This window comes from Desmodus rotundus, chromosome 3 (assembly GCF_022682495.2).
Source record: "Desmodus rotundus isolate HL8 chromosome 3, HLdesRot8A.1, whole genome shotgun sequence".
NCBI lineage: Eukaryota > Metazoa > Chordata > Mammalia > Chiroptera > Phyllostomidae > Desmodus > Desmodus rotundus.
In genome coordinates, this window is record NC_071389.1 from 65729274 (window position 1) to 65747226 (window position 17953).

At 42.2% G+C, this 17953-nt stretch overlaps 1 protein-coding gene across 10 annotated transcripts in view; it reads left to right on the forward strand.

The window, feature by feature from the left end:
* Positions 1-15292, forward strand: part of LRRC8D (leucine rich repeat containing 8 VRAC subunit D) — a 108596-nt gene extending 93304 nt beyond the window's left edge. For 9 of the 10 annotated variants that reach the window (XM_053920020.1, XM_053920023.1, XM_053920018.1 and 6 more), the window contains one exon: positions 12354-15292. In XM_053920020.1, coding sequence (XP_053775995.1) covers positions 12356-14932 — 2577 coding nt within the window. In that variant the 5' untranslated portion in view covers positions 12354-12355 and the 3' untranslated portion in view covers positions 14933-15292. Of the gene's footprint in view, positions 1-2469; positions 2494-12353 lie in introns of those variants that run through there. The other variant, XM_045199629.3, reaches the window with a different exon arrangement.
* Positions 15293-17953: the final 2661 nt, after the last annotated feature.

Below are 17953 nucleotides of genomic sequence, written 5' to 3' on the forward strand. Positions count from 1 at the left end.
GTATTCTGGGTGATGTGTGCGTCTTGTGACAACGGTGTTTTATTTACCTCCGTTTCGTTGATGAGGAAAATAAAGGCCCAACTTTCCACAGCTAGTGATACGAGACATTTTTTGTATTCCCATTTTACAGATAAATCGGTAAGAGGTGGAGAAGGGATGAAAACACAGACAGGCTAACTCCTTAAGTCATGTTCTTATCATGTTACATACTTGTTGCGAATTAAAATTCTGTATTTTAGATTATTAGCTCAGTTAAAGAGACTCTAGGTTATTTGTGCATAAATCATGCCATTTCCTGATTATCTCTGCACACGTTTAAAGTATTTGGTTTTGTTCTCATACAATTACCCCTTATATCTTTGCTACCCCCTTGCTTGGCTATTATTTACTTAGAAAATGTAAGTTCATTTTAATATTGACCACAAGAAAGCATAGAAAAGAATGAGACTATACTGTGTTTCCCTATCTCCTCTAAACGGTACAGTGAAGGTTTTTTTGTTTTTGTTCTACTAGTTTGTATTTTAGTTTATTCTAGAAACCAGATTTTATTGGCATGAATATCATGGACTTTGTAGAATTCTTATGGTGTTATCTCCTCATTTCCTTTTAATTATATTGTTAATACCATTGTACAGAGCAATACATGAAGACAGACCTGTTTGGGGTTTCAGAAGTGTGCTGCACCCCAGAAGTATTCTGAAGAGACAGCTGTTGACCACCTGTATGTTGATAACACTAAGTAATGTTTTTCAAACTGTCTAAGCTTACAGATTTCCTACCCAAGCATATGAGGGCTAATAGATACAATTTGTCTACTTTTAAAAGGGATTTTTAAAAAAAGAATAAGAAGTGATTCAGGGAAATGTGTGAGGAAAAAAGTATGTGAAGGGCTTATGAAAAAGATTTAACTTCAATAAAACCATGTAAATGGATATAAAAGCATGTATGGAACGATGAAGTGGAGAATTAAAAGAAATCTGAACGTCATCTTTGACATCTTTCTCTTCTTCACTCTCCCCACACAGGCCATTAAGCCCTGTAGTTATTTCTTTGGCCTATTAGTTCATAAATACATCCATTTTACTCACTCCCTTCTTCACCACTCACAGCCTTACCTTTACCTCCACCCTTTGCCCAGAGTAATGCAATAGCTGTTTTCCTAATCGCACATCTTCCCTCATTAACCTCTCACACTGGGCCCAAAGTGATTTTTTAAGACACAAACTGATTTGTAGCCATCTCCCATCTCAGCTGAAAATGCATCCGTGGCTTCCTACTGCCCTTAGTTCGAAGACATCAGAGACTCTCACTTGGCTTAGAGGACCCTGTGTCGTCTCCCACCACACGCTCCTCTCACTCCCTGAGCCTTTTCAGCCCCTCACACAGGCGCTCGCACTCTCGCGCGCTCTCTCTTTTTCTCTCCCTTTCTCCCCCTCTCCCCCCACCCCCAGCCTTTGGACATTCTAGTCCTGCCTAGCCTTGCATTCTTCACCCCTCACTTAAGTCAAGTCGTGGCTTCTTCCCTGATCTAGCTGACTGAAAGAAAATCCCTATTACCCGTCTTCAAATTGCCATGCCAGCAGGGGAAAGTCTGGGTTTTCTGGAGTCTGAAATTGGAGAGCTCTCTTTAAGAAAAGGAACACACAATACTTACCTGGCAGGGGAGATACCATGATCAAGAAAAGGAACACAAAGTTAGATCGAAAGTCGGTGCAGGGCCTTGAAAGAGGCCTTTGAAAGGGAGGGGGCCTGCAGCTGAATCTTCTTCCACCACCATGACTCTGCCTCTGCCTGTTCCTCTTCTTGGCGGCTCTTCTCAGTTAACCATTTTACATACTCAGTCAATGACCATTTCTGTCTCCTATTCTGTACACTCTGTAAGAAGGGTACTGTGTCTCAGTTTGCTCATCGGGTTTTCCCCAGTAATTTGCATTGTGTTAACACTGAGCATACGGTATATATTTTATGGATGGGGAGGGATAAGTGAATGACTTAAATGAAGACTCGGGTTAAGGGTTAGCATTCATAATGTCTTTAAAATATTTAGCTGAATTTCTTGGAAGCCAAAAGTAAATGCAGAACATCTGAATTCCATGATTCTTTATAGCGGTACATCACGAAAGCCAAACTTGTCTTAGCACCGAGTGGTCAAGAAGAGTTCTTATCGGGTTCTTGTGTATAAAACAGCTTACTCAACACAATGGATAATAACAGCAGCTAACTTTTATTGAGCACTTACGAGGTTCTGGGCACTTGCCCAACACTTGATATGGTATTCTGAGTTAAGTGTTTATCGACTCCAGAACTTCTGCATCCATTGCCTGTGCGAAAGGGCAGGAAACTCCGTGAGGACCAAGAGAAGGAAGGCCTGAGGCTCTGGCGGCTTCGCTGTCTCTGGGAGCCTGCCTCTCTGGAGCTCCTTCCTCCCTGGCCTGTTATATCGCCTGGCTGCGTGCCGAAATGGTGCCGGTCAGATCTCGGTCTTATCCTCTGGTGAGGGTGTGCCCAAGCTTACCTTTGTCTTTTTGCTTTTTGGTAGAATGTTTATGAGCCAAACCGCATGCAGGTAACTCATCAAGATGAGTTACTTTCAGAATAACCTATTTTAAAAAATTGTATAGAATTGTCTGTCTGGACATTGAAGAATGCCTGTCAGAGCCGATCATTTAACTTTGGCATAATTAATAATGACATATGCCACTGTAATTGGTAGTGGCAAATTGATATTTGGCTCACACATTCAGTTCCTTCCAAGCCCTCTTCTAAAATGCTCTTATGGGTCTGCATGATTTATTCTACTACAGACCTTTATTAAGTGCTTGTCCTGGGACATGCAGATGAAGAAACTTTTCCCTTTAGGTTAGGAATTTAGACCCAGGCGGAGGGAGAAAGGGAGACAGACAGATGGAACTCAGTTCAGCAAGGGTCAGGAGCAGCCATTGTCTGACTCTGTATTCATTTTTTGTCCCTTGGCCGACAGTTCCTAATAAGCTCCCAAGTAGACTTTTAACTTTATACGCTACCTCTCCAAGGGATATTGTATCCATATCTGAGTATCTTCTGACTGACTTTGAGAAGTTTCCTGAAGGTTAGGAAGATGAGCGCCAGGACAAGGTGCTCAGGTGCTTCCGAGCAGTCTCTACAAACCAGGAAAGGACTGGGAGGCTCTCAGCGGTCCGTATTGCAGAGCCGATGTCCGTGGGTTTCTGTCCCAAAGAAATTTGGGAGAGAGGGTGGCCAGACTTCCCAGGACCTCGGAAAGTGAGCGAGGATGTCAGGGGTCTCCATCCTGGTTCGCTTCCCTTAGCCCAGTTTCAGACTCCTGCCGGTCATACTCTAGAGAAAACAGTAGTAAAGATAAGAAAACTTAAAAGGAAAACTGTCAGTTTTGGTCAAAGATGTTTCCCTTACAGATGGGAAGAAGTAGGAATTTAGAAGAAATGCAGAGCTCCTCTTAGAATTCCCACTGCTGCCTTGAAAACGGGGAGAAGTTAGGACTTTAAAGCGCTATCCAAACGCCTCCCTTTTGGGCTTGGGATGACTTTCTCTGGAGCCTTTGTTAAGGCCGGGTAGCTGCGGCTATCTTTTCTACAGGCGGTCGCACCATTGCCATTATCTCCTTCTCCATGTTTCCTCTAGGCTGCTTTCTCAGTAAGGAGAGCTACGATCTTTTATTATTATTATTCCCTTTGTTTTATCCTTCAAGCCTGTATCTGGCAGATAAAGGATGCTCAGTAAATACTTGTTGAATGAAATGAAGTTTCTAGTCGTGGGCACACTAACTGAGGTGTGTAGGTGCCGCAGCCCTTGTGAAATTCTGTTGGCCAGAACTCATGGCTAGGGAACACTAGTGTAACTCCCACAGGTGACTCTGGTGTTGTGTGGAACACAGCGTGGAAGGCACTGACCGGCGGCTCCTTTGTGTCATTCCCTGAGGAAGGTCTCCTTTTCTAGCTCTGAAATACGGGCCTTCGCTTTTTTACAATTGAGAAGAAAAAGCAAGAAAATTCACAATAGTGTATTAACACATTTGTGTTCATTCCTAAGCTATTTTGCCTTAGATCTACTAAAATATATCCCTTAGCCTTAAGTAAGTTTTCTCCATGATTAGCAGTAAGTACTCCAGGGAGAAACTCCAAATAGGTGTGAAATACAAATGCTGAACTATGCTTTGTGTAAAGCTATTTTTATATTTTACAAGTTCTGAATTTTCTGTAGTCCTTTACTTTCAGGTGTTGAATGGATTTATAAGAAATCTTTTGAAGATTAGCAGAATGGGAGCATGTTGCCCAATGCAAAATCTGATTTTGTAGATTTTAAATAAGAAGTGTTTATAAAATCTGGGGTGTTTTTCCCTAAACACTTACTCTCAGTTATTTTTGAGGTATCTAAACCAAAGTAATATCAGAAGAAAACTATTTTAAAGTATAATTTTTTATCATAACCTTTTATAAGGGAGTAACACCTAGTGAATTGTTTCATTTGTATACGGAATATCAGCTATAGAATACCTTGCATAATTATAATAATCATAACTGCTAATGCTTATATAATACCAGTAATACAGAGCTCTTTGGGGAAAAGCTGAACATTCTTTCTCATTTGGGATCTGAAGCATTCATTTTTTTAACCAGGTGAATCACTGGTGTCTGAATTGAATATGGTGGGTGTGTATGTGCTTATGTGTTCATTGTATGTTGAGAAAGGGTTATTTATGGGGAAGGGTTTTATGGGGCAAAAGTTAGTTGCCTTTTGATGAATTGGTTTCTCCTTTGATTTATTCAGTGAAGGATTTGAAAATTCGATCCTCACCAGTCTCTTGGGTCTTCTCTCATTTGCTCAGTTTGGCCAAAAAGGCTGATTGATTTTTCACAGAATACAATTGAAAGAAAATTAAAATTGGCATTTGATTAAGTAGGGAACCCATACCTATTGGAAAATTTATGTATTAGATTGATTATCAAGCTATTTGCTTTATACACTAAAATCTCTTCATTAAATAACACTTCAAAGCCATTTTTGACTTTCTTTTTTAATAGGGGTTTTGAAGATAATCTCCTAGTGCAGGTGGGACTTATTCCTTAAAGTTTTAAATTAAGTGATCATATTTTTGTGCTCTGATGCTAGAATTTTGCTGCATATTAATCATAAACTCATTAATGTTTTCCAATGGACACTAAGTTCCCACTTTACACTGCTAATAAGTGTGAACAAACAGAAAATTTGAATCCAGCTAGCTCTCTTTGGCATCAAAGTTCTGCTCTTTCTAGAAAGAGTGGCCACCTCCTAATAAAAGTAATTTTAATTGAAATATTATTTAAAGAATTAACAAAATTGAACAAAAGTTTCATTGTCAAACGTTTATTCCATGATTACTTCCATGAAGACGGTGCTACATGCTAGTTCAAAATTCAAGAAATTAGCCCAGTCACCAGCAGTTAAAGATTAATTTAGATGGTTTGCTTTACTCAAAGATTCTTTTCCTGCATTCAGAATTCAGCAAACATCTTGGGGGAATTACTTTTTGTCGGAGCCTGAACTGGGTGTTTTCAGTACACAACCCTGCAAAGAAGGTATTACTGTCCAGATTTATAGATGAGGCGAGCACACTCAGTGAGGAGAAGTAGAGTGTTAAATTTTTTCTCCAGAACCAGTTCAGTGTAATCATAACAACACAGCAATAATTTCAAAACATTTGAACTTAGCAGATAGTCTAGCATGAATAGCTGCAATTAGGCTATGGCCCTATCTACTTTCACTATCCTATTTCTCTTGAACATGCAGTTTAAGCAGTAAAATAAAGATTGAAGTCTAGCTTTTAAATACTAACAGCTTTATTGAGATACAACTCATATACCATAAAACTATACAGTTCATTGGTTTTTTTAGTACATTCAGAGGGTTGTCCAACCATCATAGCTTCTTATTTTGAACTTGGCTGTTGGATATTGATTTAGTCCATTATTAATGGCCATACTTTTATATAAAACATAATTATATATCATAAAAGGATTTGAATTTAGTCTCTGATATTCTTATTCATCTTTGTCCAACCAAAGTCCAATAACTTTTCCTTTTCACTTCTAGTACAAAAAGCATCCTCGACTTGAGTGGAAAATGCTTGCCTACAGGACTCTTAGGCTGGTTTCCCTATGTGCCGTAGACAGAAGCCTTGGAGTGTGAAATCCACTTCCTCATAATGCACTTCTTCGCGTTCTCTGTAACAGACATATTATAAAGGAGAACCCAGAGAGTAGCTGCAGCTAGTACTTACTAAGTGTACCTCCCTCACGTTAAAAAAGTAAATAAAAAGATACCCTGGTAACCATTTACAGTCATTCTAAGTCCTGATTCACTAAAGAGATTTAACTTCAAGAAACAGATTTTGGAAAGCTAAATATTGATCTTCTTTCTCTTTGACTTTCATGTTAGAAAGTCACTTGAGGATCATAATGTACTTAATATACTATCTTATATGGATATATATTTAATATACTTTGTATACACACATGATGACAAAAGCAGGTTTTATTTTCAAAGTACTGCTGCATCTTTAATTCAGCAGATAGTAAACATTCCCTGGGAGGTAGGAAGTTTTTACCCAGTTTTCGACTGGTCAGGTGGCATGACAGACATTCATTGAAGTCTCATGTTTGCCTTAAGAGCCTGTTAGCGACTGACATTGCAGAAAAGTACTGGTTTCCTGCCTGAGGACCTAGGCACTTCCTTAAGACTGCAGATGAATCATCTGTGCCTCTGTTTCCATCTCTTGATGTACCCATAAAATGTGGTGTCTGTATGAGGACATACGACATTAATATAATGGTGTAGTATTAGATTTATGCATAGTTCCTATAACACACAATTTCTTTCCTGTCTCTCTGCCTTGGCACTTGCTATTTTTTCTGCCAAAATTCCTTAACCCTCCCAGCCACCCGTGGGTAGTCCCCCTTCTTCCGGTCTCAGTTCAAAAACCATCTCTCTCTGAAACCTTGCCAGTTATCAAATGCACGCGGGGGTTCGCCCTATCTTGTGCCTCCCTGTGCTTTGTATGAACCAGGTCAGAGCAACCTTCCTTCCTGTGCTGAATAGCACCCTTAACTGCTTGTCATCCTCATTAGACTGGGGCTTCTTGAGGGCAAAGTCTGGGTTACATCATTTCTATGTTCCCACCATGGCACCCGGCTCATGGTTCTCTTGAATTCTGAGTGAGTGTCATGAAAGGTTGCCCTGGGGAAGGTGATGGTTACATAACTTTATTGCTTTGTACCATCAGAGTTAAGGACAACAGTGAGAAGGTCCCACCTTCAACAGTCAATGCTGAGCCAAGAGCACAGCCATCACATGACTGTGTGATAGATTTGGAGATGAAAGATTCTGTTAGCTCTCTCATAATTAACTCAGGGAAGTCATTTAAGCTGTTCGTGCCTCAGGTTTCCTCATATTACTGTTGGGTAATAGTAATGCCTAGTTACTAGTCACTCAGTTATTGTGAGAATCAGTTGATATTTTATAGAAAAGTGATTTGAAAACCTGAAGCACTGCAAACATGAGAAGTAGAGAAGAGACGCAATGTAACCTGGTAGAAAGAACATGTCATTTGGCCTTAGAGGAGATTTTAAGTCCGGGCTCCACCACCAATTATTTGACTGCCATAAGTGAACTTCTGCAAGCCAATTTCTTCACCTGTCAAGGGAAAATAATAACCCTTTGGTAGCTGTGAGTAATGTGAAGGTTAGATGGAATTTAGGCAGTGTTCCACTTGGGTTTCATCTGAATACATTCAACTGTTACCAGCAGAGCTTTTGTGCACTGTGTGTGCATGCCTCTATGCCCCACTTTCTGTGACAGCTTCAGTCTCTCGTACTCCAGGGACAGCAGGCCTCTTCTCTCAGGCCGAGGAGATAGACAGCAAGTGGAGGCTTCCCTGACCTGTGACCCCAGCCAGCCCGGGTGTGCCTTGGGATGGGGGCGAGGCAAAGCCTCAGTCTGGTGTCAGAGCACGTTCCTGGGGCAGCTGTTCCTGCTGCAGCTACTTTTGCTGTTTCTCTTTGAAACGTTTTGTTGGAGTTAAGGCATACATGCCAAAAAGGCACACAGCCTAAGTGTACAGATCACATCTTACAAACCGAACACACCCATGTAACCAGATCATCCATTCTCATTGCTGCCCGGCACTCCGTGTAGTGAGTGTTTCACATTCCGTTTTCCCATCCTCCGGTTGATGAGCCTTTACATAGCGTCCAGTATAGGGCCGTGGCAAATAGTGCTGCGGTGAATGTTCTTGCCCACGTCTTTTGATGAGTATATGTACTTGTCATGGATATTCTTAGCAGTGGAATTGCTGGGTCACAGCATATACATGTGTTCAGTTTTAGTAGATACTGACCCAAAAGTTTCCCATTATGTTTACACCGATTCACACTCCCACCAGCAGTGTTTCAGAGTTCTGCTTGCCCCTCCGCCTTACCAGCACTTGGTATTATCTGTTCTTTTAATTTTAGGAATTCTGGTGGATTTTATAATAATCGTGTGGCATTTTGGAAATAGAACCATTTCCACAGCCCCCAAAACCTGAAACTCTAAACTGTAATACATTCCTTTTTTTCAGGAATGCACTCCATACAAAATCAGGGGGTCCTATCAGATGTAAAGGTCCTTTTCCAGTGGTTGGTATATGGAAGGAAGATGACAAATGGTAGCTGCTATTATCATTATTATTATTATTATTATTATTATTATTATTACTAGTACTACTACTACTACCATCATCATCACCATCGCTATATGCCTTCTCTGTTTTTCAGGAGAGAGTAGGGCATGGTATATACAAAACAAGACATAGTCTCGGCCCAAGAGTAGCTCAAGATCTCATTGAAGAGTCCAACACTGGAAACAAGTTTATTATCAGACAATATGATAGGAACTTGGAGAAGGAGGTGGTACTTGAGCTAGAACTTGAAGAAAAAGTCAGAGTTCTACAGAAAGAAACAAAGGCTTTGAGCTGGAGGAAATGGCAGGGCACACAGCCCAGGGAGGGGAGTTGCAGAGGTGACAGCGTGCTAGAGGACAGGAGTCCATCTGAGGCTGCAGCCTTCCCAAGCTGGTCTCTGGTGTTTGGCCATTGTCACCTTTGCAGGATGTGGGGGTTGAGCTGGCAGCTGTTGGGGGCTTTGGTGTGAAGTTACAGTGCTCAAATGTTGTTCTCTGCTCCCTCCTTTTACCTCTCCCTCCTCCGAGAAGGTGGTCTGCCTCTCCCTCACTGTGCTGGAAACAAAGCCTGTCCAGAGTAGAAAGTGCTTGGAAACCACCATTAAAGCTTTGGACAGCTGCAAAATACCATTGATGACAAGGATCCCACAGCTCTTTCGCTGTGGGGTCCTCGAGCTATTTATTTGTATGCTGAGGCCTAGCTTGGAGTTTTTATTCTTGCATTGGCCCAAGTTGCTTTGCAGTGGCAATTAAGTTTAAGGAAATGCTCTTCTGCCCTATCCCATATGGAGACAGTTAATAAATGTTCTTGAGAAATTTTGATGCTACTGCTGAAGATGACCGTCAGTAATGCATACACTCTTTCATTGACTGTGTTAGGCATTGCTCCTTAGCAGTAAGGAAGATGGTCCCTGTCCTCATTGAATTTTTAATCTAGTGAGGAATCAGCCGAGTCCACAGTTGGTTCTACCACAGTATGATTAGGGCTGTGAAGGGTGGAGGTACAGGTCCAATGAGAGCACATCAGAGAAGTGCCTCTCCCAGACAGGGGGTCAGGGAGGGCATCATGGGAAGTGTGACAGACACCCGGGAGCCTTGTGGTGGAGTGTGGGGAGGGAGTATTTCAGGTAGAGGAAACCATATGTAGGAGGAGCTGAGCACAAGGAAGAATGGCTCGTTGGATAAACTGGAAGAAATAATCCACCTAGAGCACAGAGTGGAGAGGAGAGAGATTTTCACCAAAGGACCGGCAGCGGGGTGGAGGATGGATTGAAGGAGATCAAGACTGGAGGCAGAGAGAGCAGTTGTAATAATCAAGGCTTAAAAGACAGCTAACCAACATTCTGAGTACAGTAACGTTCAAAATTTCCTGCTCCCTCAATCCTCCAAGCCAAACACCCTGGCTTCTTTAAGCCCAATACAGCTGTTTGAAGAGTGAAGAAAAATCCTATTAGAAGTGTAACGTGCAAAAAAAAAAAAACAAAAAAAAAACCTTTTTTCTGTCACCCATGTTGATGGACCTTTAAAGTTGTGGTCCCTGGTGTGACCATACAAAGTTTTTTTTGCCAGGAGTAAACCTGTGTGAGGTATATTCTCCAGTTTTTGTACATGAAGCAGGAGCCACTCCAGCCTCTGGCTGGGTGCTGTGTTTTGTGCTTCTAGAAGGGGACTGAAGAGCTCACATGGCAGGTGGTTCTCATTCAGTTTGGCCCACCGTGCATTCCAACAGCCTTGCTTCCTGCTTGAATTCCCGAGCCACCCCGCTCCCCCCCCACACACACACACACACACGATTCCTGCGGGGATATTATCTACTTTTTCTTCTTCTCACTCCCTTAGTAATTTTTTACAAAGACTGGGTGCCAGGCATTTCATACATAAGCTCTGAAGTCTGGAAATGGGATTTCTAGCAATTTTCACAAAATACAAGTACGACTCAGTAGTTTAGATGTGATTGGACTTCTTGGGCTTGTACTTACCTGGTTACGTGAAAGATATTTTACTTTTTTAAAAAAAACCACCATATGAGAATTGCTCTTACAATGAAGTAGGTATTTGTTGTCTTTTATTAAGAAATACTGCGCACCTGCTCTGTACAGAGTTTCCGAAAAAGTAAGACATGGTCCCTGCTTTGGGAGCCGTAACCTAGCCCAGAGGACAAGCAGAATAAAAGTGCTCAGGCCACCGCTCTTCATTTTCTCATTCCAGCAGGGACACTGGTAGTCAGTCACAACACTGCTTCCCACTGAAGCCAGAGTCAGGCCCACAATCTTTTCCAACACGGCACTCAGGGCGACTGTCGCATGCGGAGATAGAAACCTATCTTCCGGCCTTCATTTAAAAAGTACTTTCCCAGAACCTTAGGTACATCCTTGCTTTTTATCTTTTCACTTTTTGCTAGTTTTATCAATCATTTTATGTATGATTATTGGAACCTGAGAACCTCCTGAGAGAGCAGAATGTAGTACTGTTGCTTTTCAAGAAGCTGAAATTTCCTCATTCAGGAAGATTACGTTTGTTCCCGTCCATGGTGGCAGAAGCCCATTCCCTTTACGTGCTGCTGTAGGCGTTGTGCTTTTCTTGGTTACTTTCCGAATGACTGTTCTCGTGCTGTGTTACAACTAGTTTCAGGGCAGTAAAGCCACCAGCTGTTAGTGAATGGTGCCCACAATTTTGAGTGTCCTGCCACCGGGGTTCTCTTCATTGCTGCTGGGGTCATCAGCTTCGGCAGGGATCAGAGGTCTCATTAGTCTTAACTTACTGCCAACACTGATCGTTCCGTGCCCACCTGTGTCTTCGGCCTTCTTCTCATTCCATGTTTTCCATCAGCACTGCATCGAGGGCCAGAGTGTGAGCTGCGTGTATTGGTAAATGCCAAGTATGTAGACTAAGACTCCTCTTACGCTCCAGACCCTTAATTTCAACCATCTGTGGGGCATTTCCACCACGGCGGTGAGAGCTAACATAAAGACCTAACAAATACCTGTGGCCAGACGTCGTGCTAAGAGCTTTACAATCATGTCTTAATTTAAGCTTTCCAGCAACCCTTAGCGGTCATCGCCCCCATGCTACAGATGAGAAATACCAGGCTTGGAGAGTCACACCATTTGTAAGTGGTAGGTCTGGGGCTGGCACACGGGCTGTGCAGAGTTTGATGGTATACACAGGCTCTTCAGTTTTGGGCTTGTGCAAAATAGAAGTCATCCCACCCCTCCACCTCAAAACCTCCGTCTCAACCTGAAACCAGTCCGGTGTACAGCAGATACTGCCCTGTTCTCATATCCCTCTTTAGGGTCCTGTAAGTCACAGGTCTTCCGATTCTGTCTCCTAAAAAAAGCTACTCCCGGCTTTCTACTCTAACCACAATAGACCTTGTGGAGACTGTCATTATTTCTTACCTTGAAGGTAGTCTATTTCCCACCCTTTTGTTTTTCCTCCTCTTAGGCTAGGAGGAAAAAAAGCTACCACAAGAAACCACCATTTTTCTCAGTGATATTCCGTTTAGCCAGTTTATTTTCTACCATCCCTGTCTTGGATAAAAGGATGAGAAATTAGTTTGGAGCAAGTAAAGGTTTTTTCTAAACGTTTAATGCTTTCACTTCCATCTCTATAATCATGTCTTTTGTTTGCTTGTTTTCTAGGAATGTTTACCCTTGCGGAAGTTGCTTCACTTAATGACATCCAGCCAACTTACCGGATCCTGAAGCCATGGTGGGACGTGTTTATGGATTACCTGGCTGTCATTATGCTGATGGTAGCCATCTTCGCAGGGACCATGCAACTTACCAAAGATCAGGTGGTCTGCTTGCCGGTGTTGCCATCTCCTGTCAATTCAAAGGCACACACACCACCAGGAAATGCCGACGTTACCACCAACATCCCGAAGATGGAAGCAGCCACTGACCAAGATCAACGTGGGCAGGCGACAAATGACATTTCCTTTGACACATCTGCTGTGACACCTGACATACCTCTCAGAGCCACATATCCTCACCCAGATTCCACAGTTCCAAATCAGGAGGCAAAGAAAGAGAAGAAGGATCCCACAGGCCGAAAAACAAACTTGGATTTTCAGCAATATGTATTTATTAATCAGATGTGTTACCATCTGGCCCTTCCGTGGTATTCTAAGTACTTTCCATACCTTGCTCTTATACATACTATTATTCTTATGGTCAGTAGCAACTTTTGGTTCAAATATCCCAAAACATGCTCAAAAGTAGAACATTTTGTTTCAATATTAGGAAAGTGCTTCGAATCTCCTTGGACTACGAAAGCGTTGTCTGAGACAGCATGTGAAGACTCGGAGGAAAACAAGCAGAGAATAACAGGTGCCCAGACTCTACCAAAGCATGTGTCTACCAGCAGTGATGAAGGGAGCCCCAGCGCCAGTACCCCGATGATCAACAAAAGTGGCTTCAAATTTTCAGCTGAGAAGCCCGTGGTCGAAGTCCCCAGCATGACCATCCTGGATAAAAAGGACGGAGAACAGGCCAAAGCCCTGTTTGAGAAAGTGAGGAAGTTCCGTGCCCACGTGGAAGACAGTGACTTAATCTACAAACTCTATGTGGTCCAAACAGTTGTCAAAACTGCCAAGTTCATTTTTATTCTCTGCTATACTGCAAACTTCGTCAACGCAATCAGCTTTGAACATGTCTGCAAGCCGAAAGTTGAGCACCTGACCGGTTATGAGGTGTTTGAGTGCACCCACAACATGGCTTACATGCTGAAAAAGCTGCTCATCAGTTACATATCCATCATTTGTGTATACGGTTTTATCTGCCTCTACACTCTCTTCTGGTTATTCAGGATACCTTTGAAGGAATATTCTTTTGAAAAGGTCAGAGAAGAGAGCAGTTTCAGTGACATTCCAGATGTCAAAAACGATTTTGCGTTCCTGCTACACATGGTAGACCAGTACGACCAGCTATATTCCAAGCGTTTTGGTGTGTTTTTGTCAGAAGTCAGTGAAAATAAACTTAGGGAAATTAGTTTGAACCATGAGTGGACATTTGAAAAACTCAGGCAGCACGTGTCCCGCAACACCCAGGACAAGCAGGAACTGCATCTGTTCATGCTGTCGGGTGTGCCCGATGCTGTCTTTGACCTCACCGACCTGGATGTGCTGAAACTTGAACTGATTCCAGAAGCTAAAATTCCTGCTAAGATTTCTCAGATGACTAATCTCCAAGAGCTTCACCTCTGCCACTGCCCTGCGAAAGTCGAACAGACTGCTTTTAGCTTCCTCCGAGACCACTTGAGATGCCTTCACGTGAAGTTCACCGATGTGGCTGAAATTCCTGCCTGGGTCTATTTGCTCAAAAACCTTCGAGAGCTGTACTTGATAGGCAATTTGAACTCTGAAAACAATAAGATGATAGGACTTGAATCTCTCCGAGAGCTGCGGCACCTTAAGATTCTCCACGTGAAGAGCAATTTGACCAAAGTCCCCTCCAACATTACAGATGTGGCTCCACATCTGACAAAGTTAGTCATTCATAATGACGGCACTAAACTCTTGGTACTGAACAGCCTTAAGAAAATGATGAATGTCGCCGAGCTCGAACTCCAGAACTGTGAGCTAGAGAGAATTCCACACGCAATTTTCAGCCTCTCCAACTTACAGGAACTGGATTTGAAATCAAACAACATACGCACAATTGAAGAAATCATTAGTTTCCAGCATTTAAAACGACTCACTTGTTTAAAATTATGGCATAATAAAATTGTTACCATTCCTCCCTCCATTACCCACGTCAAAAACTTGGAGTCACTTTATTTCTCCAACAACAAGCTCGAATCCTTACCAGTGGCAGTGTTTAGTTTACAGAAACTCAGATGCTTAGACGTCAGCTACAACAACATTTCAATGATTCCAATAGAAATAGGATTGCTTCAGAACCTGCAGCATTTGCATATCACTGGGAACAAAGTAGACATTCTGCCAAAACAATTGTTTAAATGCATTAAGTTGAGGACTTTGAATCTGGGGCAAAACTGCATCTCCTCCCTCCCAGACAAAATTGGTCAGCTCTCCCAGCTTACCCAGCTGGAGCTCAAGGGCAACTGCTTGGACCGCCTGCCAGCCCAGCTGGGCCAGTGTCGCCTGCTCAAGAAAAGCGGGCTTGTTGTGGAAGATCACCTTTTTGACACCCTGCCACTCGAAGTCAAAGAAGCATTGAATCAAGACATAAATGTTCCCTTTGCAAATGGGATTTAAACTGAGATAATCCGTGCGCGCTCATGTGCCGGAACAGCTTCCTAGATTGCAAGTGCTCACGTACAAGTTATTGCAACATAATGCGTTTTAGGAGTAGACACATCTTTAAAAATAAAACACAGAGAGGATGCATAGAAGGCTGATAGAAGACATAACTGAATGTTCGATGTTTGTAGTGTTTTAAGTCATTCATTTCCAAATCTTTTCTTTTTTTCTTTTGGGGGAAAGGGAAGCAAAAATTATAATCACTAATCTTGGTTTCTTTTTAAATTGTTTGTAACTTGGATGCTGCCGCTACTGAATGTTTACAAATTGCTTGCCTGCTAAAGTAAATGATTAAATTGACATTTTCTTACTATATCACCTTTTTTGAGGTGTCTTGATTTACTCTGCTTAATTGGTGCAATATCACTTTAACCCAGACCACTAAAGACAGACACATCATCAGTTCTAAACTTGTAAATTTAGATTTGCTAAAATATTGATTTCTTTCCTGTTTTAATTTAAAGCACCTCAAATAAGCACTTCTTATAATATTTGACTGGTACTACTGCTTCTGAGAATCCCAGGTTATAGATTTTACATTCTTAAAGGTCTGGAATGCAGTAAAGGTGTGTAGTTTGTTGGGGTTTTTGTTTGTTTTTAAAGAGTAAATAATGACAAAAGTAATAGAGAATACCATTCCTTTGAATAACAGCTGTTTTTCCATCATCTGGCATTATGATTATATGGTGCATTTTTCTACTAATATTCTAGGGTTACCAATAAATAGAAAATGTTTTTAAAAAATAAATGTATCTGATTACAACCAACATAAAATTTTTAATGGCTTAATGATTAACAACCTTCCACTCTCACCTTTTGGAAGATAACACAAAGTCAAAGCAATTATTATTTAACTTCCTGCCCTGTTTTCACTGCTGGGGAGGGGGCGGGAAGGACTTGTAGTTCATTGGAAAACTCCTAACTTTCCCTGCTCATTTGCAGGACAGGCTGTATTTCCTCTGTTTGTCTGCAGCTAGGAGGGGTCATGTCCAGGGAACTGCTGGCAGAATGTCCACTTGAGATGATAGTTTTCCTTCGTTATCTAACTTACAGAGTGCCTAAATCCATCTCAGAAAATCAAAAAGTTTCCTGCCACCTGTTTAGATACTGGTTGGCAAGTATTTCACAGGCCTTTCTATGGGATTGTTTTTCCAAGAGGAGCGACGTGTTTGACACGCTGGATGACAAAGTACAGTAGTATCCTCTATATATGACTCGGTTCACTTAATGAAACACTGGGCATGCTCTTGCCACACCTTATTATGGCTTGAAGGATTTTGCAGAGAATATAAAAAGATAAACTCACATCCTTGCTTTTCTTCCTGAGAACTGAACTCTGGGAGTACTGGCGTGTCGCAAGTGGTGGTGAACCTTTGCCCGCTCTACAGCTTGTAAGTACTCGGAGGATTACCTCCAGTCGAAGAGCCTGCCGCCCCGTGTCTCCATTAGGAGCTGACCCCAGCTCCAGCATCCTGGCCACTCCCTCTCCTCCCAAAAGACGTGAGGCAGAGGAAAGGATTAGAAAAGCCCACGTTTAGAATCAGAAGACAAGGGCAAGTCTGGGGGGTAAGCAAGTTCTCCCATGTGTGTATTTTCCATTTCTGTCAGCGTTCATTAATATAATGACTAGCATCAATTGCGCACCTACTGTGTGCCTAGGCAGTTCAAGGAACTGTGGATTCCGTGTTGGAGTAAGTCACAGCCCGTGGCTGCATGGCGCTCCGTAGCGAACGGGGGAGGTCATAAAAATGATTGGTGACAGCTGCAATACAGAAGGTGTACAGAATCCGTGTGAATGGGTAATGGCTGGGATATGGGGTCAGACTACAGAGGACCTTCAGGGAAGTTTTGCAGTTACAGACTGCCTATAAACACTCCTGGACATTGCCCTCCCACCAGCTGCGTAGAACACTGTTCAGTAATGCCACCTGCTTAGTAATGCCACCACCGGAAACTGGTGCAGCATTTTCAGAAGGGTACCGTGTCATTTTGCTTGTGAGACGGAAGAGACCAGACCTTATGATCTTTGCTTTACAAAATAAGAAACTTGTCTTCCTTTCTTAAAACAAGTGCATGTTGTTTTGACGGGTACGAGTGGCAGGCGCCCCTGCTTGCTCACATGGCTTTTCAGAGGGCAGAGCTGTAGGAGCTGGAGTCTGCACAACACTCCCAGAGCCTGAGCCCTGTCAGCTGCCTGTGGGCATCTGTTTTTAAATCAGTACTTGGGGTTCAGTCACTTAGAACTGATTGGTGTTACATGCCTTCAAACAATGTCAAGGGTTACCTTTTCTCTTACCCAGACGTCTATTGACCTTATCAGCCCCTAATGATTTCCTTGAACTCTGAAGAGTTCACGGTCAATTGATTTAAATGCTGCATTCCTTGCCACTGTTTGCAAGTAGCAATATTTTAAAAGCAGTTTCCTAAGAAATGCTGATTCATCTAACAGGCTTTAAATGTGCTGGGTCCTGGAGTCTCAGCAAAACAGATGAGATTATGGGCCCAAATACACTACTATATCCATGTATTTTCACAAATTTATGTTGGCCTCGCACGCACCAGACGTGGGAACACAAGTTAGAATGTGCAAGTTTTGGCTTACATCTTTTTACAAAGTCCCTTGAGTACCATCTGAAGAAGAATTATTTTAAAGTATCTTTAAACATACTGTGTGGGGGGAGGGTACCACAGTCGGAGAGAATCTAGTTTACATTCCCTGTCTGACTTTTTTCACCAGTGTTCAGTTGGCTCACCAGAGGAATTTTCAGGGGTTCCGATGGATGAGATGATTACCCCATTCTCAGTAGTAGTGGTGACGTAACAGTAGAAAGAGCTTGTTCTGTATAAGCCCTGGTCTGCAAGTCTTGACCATTTGAGATTTTTTCATAAATAAAGGAAAAAATCATGTTTTATTAAAATTGCTAGTGCTTTCTCTGACTACCTCCCCTGGACCAGCAAGTAAACTCCAAGTTGCTG